Raw genomic sequence first — 7,980 nt, 5'->3', positions numbered from 1 at the left:
GTTCATCTGTTGCATGGGCTTTAGCTCATGCAATTCAGACAAGGCTTAGGTTATGCCAAGCCGCCAATGACGTCCCAAATGATGAGAGGGTATCCACATTATCTACACAGAAAATTGTACAGAAAGCACCTCAAACACTTGACAGATAGATATCATAGCTGAGCAAACAGAGAAGAAGAGCATCTAAAGGCAAAGGTTAAATCCTTCGGAAGTACCTTGGATTAAATCTATGATAGCATGTTGATGGGGAGCTTGTTGATGATGGTCCTGAAACTCATGCTGCTGCGCTCCTTGGATGGTGTTGGAGTGGAAATGAAAGCTCATGGATATATTTGAACATATATGGGAAAAATTGGGGAATGGAAGGCACATGAGTCATTGCAGTAAATGTAGTCCATTGATATATTTATTCCAATCATTACTCCTGTCTCTTGATACTTGCAATTTCACTCATGAATGTGTTTTTATCTCCCTGAGCTGATGAATGTTTTTTGTTATTTGCTTGTCAAGGGTTATTGGTTAGTTTGCTTACAATATAGTTATTTAACCCATAAGTTAGGTTAACTCGGAAAACTATGATGTAAAATTTAACCTAGATCAAGTTTCATTTTAAAATAGAAAAAACATTTTTCTAGTCAAACCCAACTAAACCAAAATTATAGTATAAATTATTATTTTTGATTTTATAAAAAATAATCATATAGTGACTTATGAATTTACTTAACAACCCATCTTTCTTTTGATCCATAAGCAAAATGCTTTCTCTATTTAGAGTTAATTGTGTTGTTCAGCCAAGTCCCACTGCTCAACATCCATTCCAATTTTACAGAAAACCTAGCTTGAGTTAGGTTTTAAGTTAATGGATCACCTGACAGTGCCAAGTTTTATAACTATGCTATTCTATATATAATACTAGTGAAATTGAAATGATCTTCAGAACAAATTCTAGCTGCCTAATAACTTCCACAAACTGGCGAAAAATTGGAAAGTGGAAAACAAACATAATCTGATGGGCAGCTGCTCATTGATTCATTGAACAAACTGTTTTCTCATTTTCCAACTATTACACAGGGGAAGCTATAACTTTCACAGAAGAAAATGGTAAGTTGAAAAATGACTCTTTAATTCTCTGAGGTATGATTACTATTTGAAAAATACAGCACAGTAGAAATGGATATTATGAATCTCTTCGATTCATTCCTCGTACACATGCTCGTTCATGCAAGAATACTTGCCAGCATACGTTGGATGTAACCCATCCCTGTTGAACATAGCCATGAATCATGATTTGATGGGTCGGGTGGCACATAACCACTGCCTTGGGGTCTCAAGATCATCATTTGTGGTTGTCGGAACATGCCAACTGCCATTTTCTGACTCCTGCGTTTACAAAACCATCATACACCAAAATCTCTTGAAAGCCCCCATATAATGATGAAAAAGATTAGCATGAATGCATACTCATGGTTGAACATCGCACCTGAATAACAATTGAGTAAGGGGGAGGCATCTGCAAAGCAATTCCAGATCGCGATACTGAGAGTCGAACCTGCAAATATTTCCAAGAAAGATGAGTTCCCATATAATACATGGCATTATCAATTTCTTCTAATACTGAATATAGTGGAATGCATTTTTTATTTATGAAATTCGATTAATCACATTCTTGGGTGAGTTTAAACTGGACACTCCAAGAAAACTTTGGCACATTCTGAAATGTTATTTCATGCAATGTAAGACAGCTATTAGATCATATGATATACAGGAGCCCTTAAGCAATGTGAGGTAAAAATGCTCTTAGGCAAAGAGTGTATAAGATCAATGAATTCAGAGCAAAACTTGGAAGCCCATAAATGTACAACATCATGGACGTATCACCAGAAAGTACATAGTTTAGAAAACGCTCAAGAAAAAGCAAAACAAGGAGGTTTCACCTACTTCTCAATCAGAGAAAAGCTTAGTTTTGTAAATCTGTGAACCAACACAACATAAAACATATATATACACCACATGCATCTGAAAGAGTTGAAATACCTGATGCTTTTCCTTCCATCTTGGAAAAAAGGAAGTCCCTAGCAACTGAAACAAGTGGTCCCTCATTTCATCATTTGTCACCAACAAACACTTATAGCAAACAGCAGCATATAACCAGTACCTGTAAATAAACATGGCACAAATACAGCAAAGGAATTATAAAGGAGAAAGTGCCAAACAACAACCACGTAGATTGCTAGGATGCACCTTAGCATTTGGTTGTGACACTTAGCAAGTTCTATCATACAAGGCCATAACAATTGTTTAAAAAGATGATGGTTTGCAAAGATTCTAGCGTTTGTACTCAAATACCAAATAACTGAAATCATAGCATACATAAGAGGTCGGTATCTTTCCTACTCCCAAAACCTATGGCATGCAGCAGAACCAGCAACTCCACTTGTTACGACAGGCCCAAAGGTCACCTCTAGAACAATTTGAATTAATGCAAAAATTTGATCCTTTGGTAATCCAATCAATAAAAGTGATTAGCTTGCAGGGAATCCTAAATTAAAATAACACTGGATAAAAATTTATTCATCTTGTATGTAACGTTGAAAGAGTAATTCTCTTAGATCCTCACACATCAAGGCAATTTCCTGCTTTTTGGTCCTGAAAACATTGAGCGTTACTTTTCTTTTTCCAGCAACCAAATTGGACATCCAATGGTAATTCTAACACGTTGTTAGTTAGTTGAGAGTTTTGAAAGAGAAGAATTGCAAGAACTTCTGGTACTGTGCCATAAGTGTAGACCTTCAATATTTTTGGATGGAGAGTTATGCAAGACTTTTAACCAATCACATAGCACTGAGACATGTGTTATGAGATAAAATATGATTTTGTTTTGCTACAGTTGGTATAATTTTGTGGAAGCTTTTAGGAGCAATTACTTGTACAGCGACTGGAGTGCACTTATTTATGATTTTGGGATTTAGACTGTCTTCATTGTAAACTTCATAGCAAAGAACTTGCAAAACAGGGCAAGTTCGTATGAATACAACAGTCATATATTTCATGAAATGCACACTCACCAATCATCATTGGAACCAGCCGGAGTAACATAAAGTGCACCAGAATTTTTCCACCTCTCTAACAACTTCTTATTATAAGGACTCTGAGCTGGACCGCCAGTTACACGACTTTTATGCAAAATAACGAGTGGCAATTTCTTGGATGGACTCATGTCGTGTAATCGATGTACAACAGAATTAAGCTACAATTCAAAAGAAGCATTCAGCGTCCCATCAGCATTTCTTGCTATAAAGATATTAAGAAGTGTAATCTCATAAGAGTTACTCAACAGGCAACTTACCTGGGAGAAGCTGAAAGTCTGTTGATTGATAAGACTCAAATTAGCTCCATCTACAACTGCATCAAATGGACCATGCCGCTGAAGCCAATCCTGAATCAGTTCATTACGTAAGTCAGTTAATAGCTTGTTGGCAATTATTTTATGTGTTATTAGCCTTAAGCATACAGACAAGGCGGAATCTACCATTTTTTATTCATTAAAAATTCAGTGACCAAAAAGTTATGGAGCATGTTGAGATTTGAGATTTTGATGGGAAGAAGAATACGATCATAAACAAACTAGTGATATACCAATGATCACATAGACCCATCCAACAAATTCTCATAATGTTGAGCATATTTTGATTAAAGTTCTCATATGGAGACTCTTTTACATGCTCAAGCAGTGGCGACAGAGAAACCAAGAGCTTTAAATTGATCAATTATTTAGTGACCCTTATTATGTTACAGAAGGGATTGTCTCGCACCTGGAACCGAATAAAATCAGCCTTAACGTCTCTTCCCAAAGCCAACTTAGATAATGAGATAGCAAAGTTCTCCGTCTCTCTTGGATCAATATCAATACAAGCAAGCCTCTCACCACAAGAACCACAAACACCCTCCTTGTCCATTTGAGTCCTGACCACTCTCCACTGCCCACATCCTAACCACCCTTGTCCATGCCAACCTCCTCCTCCTCTCGCAACTCCTTCCTTCACCTTGCTCACATCCCAATTCTCCTTCCCAGTTTTTGCAGCATGTTTGCACTTAAACCAATCTTCAATAATCCCTACAGTTGACTCTGTGGCCTGCCTTACAGAGGTTCGCAACCGATGCAGCAACTCATACACCTTGTCAGCATTGTTTACATCAGCACTAACTTTCAGAAGAGCAGAAAGCTCAGGTTCTTCAGCCACAACCCCATATTCAATCATATGTGCATCAACTTCATAAGCTTTATCAGCCATCCCTGTCTTACAAAACCCAAACAACGGCGGACCATAAGACCTCAACTTCGGCAGAATACCAAAACCCTTCATTTGCTTAACCAAATCAAAAGCCATTTCAGGATCTTCCATTGCAGAAGCCAACCTTGCTGCATTTGTAAACGTAGCCTCATTGGGAGGAACTTTATCGATAATCATCTGCTGAAATATCTCGAAACCCTGTTTTCTCAAATCACTTACATTTTCACCTCCATTTTGAGAGCACAGATAAAGCAACACATTATAATGGTGTTGATTAAGCTCAACCCCATTTTTCCTCGCCTCATCATACAACCTAAGCCCTTCAACAACATCACCACGCTTTGAACACGCATTTAGCTTAAACTTAAGCACTCCCTCCGGTGCCTCTCGTCGTGCTTTCTTTTTCTCCCTTAAAGACATTACATTACCACCAACAGCTTTCTCATTTCTCCGCGATGTCCCGGAGATTGCCAAGTTGCAAAATTTAGCTTTTTTATTCACAAACAAATCATGTGCACCAAAAAAGTTCGAATCTTTTATGGGTTTTCCAAATAAATAACTGTAATTACAACGAATTGGGCTGTTCTTAAACAATGAAAGAGCATGGGTTTTCTTAGTAAAGTAAGAAAAAAGATTTGGTGAGGTTTTTGCAATAAAAGAAGGAACAAAAATAGTGCTTCTTCTACAGAGCAGCATTTCTAACAGATACTGATAATTCCTCTTTCAAATTCTTTTCCTAACTAACAAGCAATAATAATTATATACTAAATTAGAAATAAAAAACTACATGAAATTAACAAAAAAATTATATATAAAAAAACATTTTTAGCAGCCAAAGTTTCTCCATTTTTTAGCAGAAAAAACATTAAAGTTTCAATTTTGATGCAATACAGAATCAGAAAGTCAGTGATTTGAGAGAAAGAGAAAACCTTGAGGTTTTGGGGTTCTTTGAAATCCTTGACTTTGGAGGGACATAGCCAAAACCCTAAGACTGGGGGTTTGGTGGAGGAGAAGAAGGCGGTAATTGGATGAATCCGGATCCGGGTGATAACCCAGAAGGGCAAACAATGTGGGTTTTGTGGGTTTTGGCCCATGTTTAGTCCCTATGGGTTATGGGTTATGGGTTATGGAATGATGGGTTTATTCCTTTTCTTTTAATAATTTGACCCAAAAGGTTTTGTTTTTTTCTGTAAATATATTATATGAATTTAATGGCAAATGTAATTTCTTGGGAAATCTTTTGCACAGAAAAAATAGTTTTTTTTATTTTTTTGAACATTAAAATATACAGGATCTCAAATAGAAAAAATTAAATTAGGGAAGCTAGTTTTATAAAATATAGGTACTAAATTATAAGATATAGATAATATAAGAGTTCATTCTTTATGAGTTCTTTTTTAGTACTTTATACTAATATACTCAGTCCATTGATCTCCCTTTTGAATATGGCCCCATGGACTACATCATCCTATCCTTAAAATCGAAGTGGAACTCTCATTTAGAATCGGTATTTTGTTTCATGTGTTCTCTCACTAAATTAGTCACCCTTTTATTCTATGTCTCTAGAAACCATGACTTTTTTAACTTTTATATTGAGTTGCATGTTAGAAATGATGAATCCCCTGCATAATAGTGTCTAGAAGAGGATCTCGCACATTCAACGACTCTGAACCTTCTTCCAGTAGATTTCTTTGGTGATTTTCGTGTACATGTTGCTGCTCTTTCTGCATGCAATTAACAAAGAAAGATGACATATGCTAATAGTTGAAGAAAGGTGTTTCTGTCACAAAAATCAGTATTCCCACTCAATGTACTGGTTTGTAAAATAGGCATTACCATTCTTTTCTATAGAACCGAATAAAATTGGGTGATAAAAATCTCAGTTCATGCAAAAATATACTTGCAAGCTTCGAGAGTGGATGAATCCTACCAAACCCGTGATTCAAATCTTGGTATGGTTTTAATAACTGCTTTCCGCCATGCCAGTCACTTTTCCGGTTGATCTAACTATCATCCTACTCTAGATTTCTTGGATGTATATCAACATCATAAACGACACCCTTTAACCGAAATCATTAAATCTGTTTAATAGTTTCTGTTCTCTTCTTTTCAAGGAAGAATCTAGGTCCACCCCTATCTGAAAAATTGCCGAAGAAGATGGTGACTAATTCCTCATTCCAATCATTGCAAAATTGAAGAGATGGTATACCATATATGCACAGCAAGAGGAGACAATATGGAAAGACAGATTCATAGAGACCAACTCCCTTAAATGCTTGAAGGTAAATACAACAAGTACTGCTTTATGATATTGTACAGAGGCCAAAACAAAGCTAGGTGGCTAAGGGATTCACAGTTCAAAGAAGAAAAAGATATTGTAGGCCTTGGTAGTGAAAGCACAAACTGGGAACACTTTGTAATTGTGAGTTCTTTTAAAGAAGGAAGGTGGCTGGGTGGGGTTTTCTTTAATTTAGGACCTTCACGTATGCAAAGCACTTGGAGGCGAGGAAAAGCTTTCTCTTCACTTTCAGCAACATTAGGAATCCATTCACACCATTGTGGCATCCTCTCAAAAGGCAAGCTCTCGAGTGATTTGAATGAAATGCTTGTGGAAGTGCAATTTCCATAAAACTCACAACCTACACTCTCGACTTTATCGAATGCTTTGATCAGAAGTCTTTTTAGATATGCTAACTGACCGAGTGGTGGCAGGAAGGAACAATGGCATTCACTAAGCCTCAAGATCCACTAAGAATGGGTCAATTAACCAAGCAGCGAATCTTGAACCCCCATAACCAGCAATTACAAGACAACGCACATTCATATTAGGCTTTAGTTGATGAAGCACGCGTTCATCAAGAGAACCATGCGAATAATTGCTCCATCTCAAATCTAACTTTCCCAGATCCCTCATGCCTTCCAAATTATCTCCTAAAACATCTTGGGCGTCGACAACATTTTGAAGCATCCAAGTACGAAGTTTTGCCTCTAGGCATTTGAGCTCTCCTATTTCATTTATGCTGGATCCATTTTGTTTACCCACAAAAAAATCAGTCAAAGTTTGAAGCTTAGACAATTTACCCATTTAAGGAGTCATATGTTGCAGTCTTGTTCCTTTAATATCCAGATGATACAAGTTTGTTAGATTCTTCAGGTTGGTTGGCAACTCAACAAGATTCTTGCACCAACGCAAGATTGGTATCCGTAAGTTGTGCAAGGTAAACGGTTTCAGAAAACCTGTGTTCCGATGATTCTGAGAGGTTCATATACCATGGTTGTTTCAAGCTGCCAATCGAGTTAGGCAACTTACCTACATGGAGCAAAGATAATACACGAAGAGGCTGGAATCTTCCTAGAAAGTCACCGATTTCCTCATCATTCATGTTTGCCGAAAAGAACTTTGATCTTAACAAAATTGTACGCAAATTTAGTACTTCATCAGGGCCCACAGGATTGTTTAGATCTTCAGATCTAGTTCTTGCATGCGATAAGTGACGAGTCTTCTTAGAAACCTTCCAAGAATCACCATCATCTAAACAAACGGCAAACTCTCTATACACAAATTTTGCCAAGTCATTTGTGAGGTCATGCATTACGAATAATGGTGAGTTATCACTTACTTGTTCAAAAAGGGACATTGATACAAGATATTCAAAGCACCTGTATCATGTTTCTGTCATCTCTCTAT

General features: G+C 37.0%; 1 protein-coding gene across 1 annotated transcript; it reads right to left on the bottom strand.

Annotated features, from left to right (window-relative positions):
- Nucleotides 1-688: 688 nt before the first annotated feature.
- LOC118037129 (proteinaceous RNase P 1, chloroplastic/mitochondrial) lies at nt 689-5,357 on the bottom strand. The gene is made up of 6 exons (XM_035043023.2): nt 3,813-5,357; nt 3,347-3,436; nt 3,066-3,247; nt 2,035-2,155; nt 1,481-1,549; nt 689-1,380 (listed from the first exon to the last, which is right to left on the bottom strand). The coding sequence occupies exons 1-6, from the start codon at nt 4,986-4,988 to the stop codon at nt 1,282-1,284; spliced, it is 1,737 nt and encodes a 578-aa protein (XP_034898914.1). The 5' UTR covers nt 4,989-5,357; the 3' UTR covers nt 689-1,281.
- Between the last annotated feature and the right edge of the window lie 2,623 nt (nt 5,358-7,980).

The sequence above is a fragment of the Populus alba genome, chromosome 17 (assembly GCF_005239225.2).
Source record: "Populus alba chromosome 17, ASM523922v2, whole genome shotgun sequence".
In the NCBI taxonomy this organism is placed as follows: Eukaryota; Viridiplantae; Streptophyta; class Magnoliopsida; order Malpighiales; family Salicaceae; genus Populus; species Populus alba.
The sequence above is the reverse complement of the archived record's forward strand: the minus strand, read 5'-3'. Positions and strand labels throughout refer to the sequence as shown.

Excerpts from the sequence above, each read along its gene's own strand:
- LOC118037129 (XM_035043023.2), bottom strand. The coding sequence starts at position 4,988 with ATGCTGCTCTGTAGAAGAAGCACTATTTTTGTTCCTTCTTTTATTGCA. Across the intron at positions 3,437-3,812 it reads CTGATTTTATTCGGTTCCAG|GATTGGCTTCAGCGGCATGG; the intron begins GTGCGAGACAAT and ends GAACTGATTCAG. Across the intron at positions 1,381-1,480 it reads CTTACTCAATTGTTATTCAG|GAGTCAGAAAATGGCAGTTG; the intron begins GTGCGATGTTCA and ends TTGTAAACGCAG.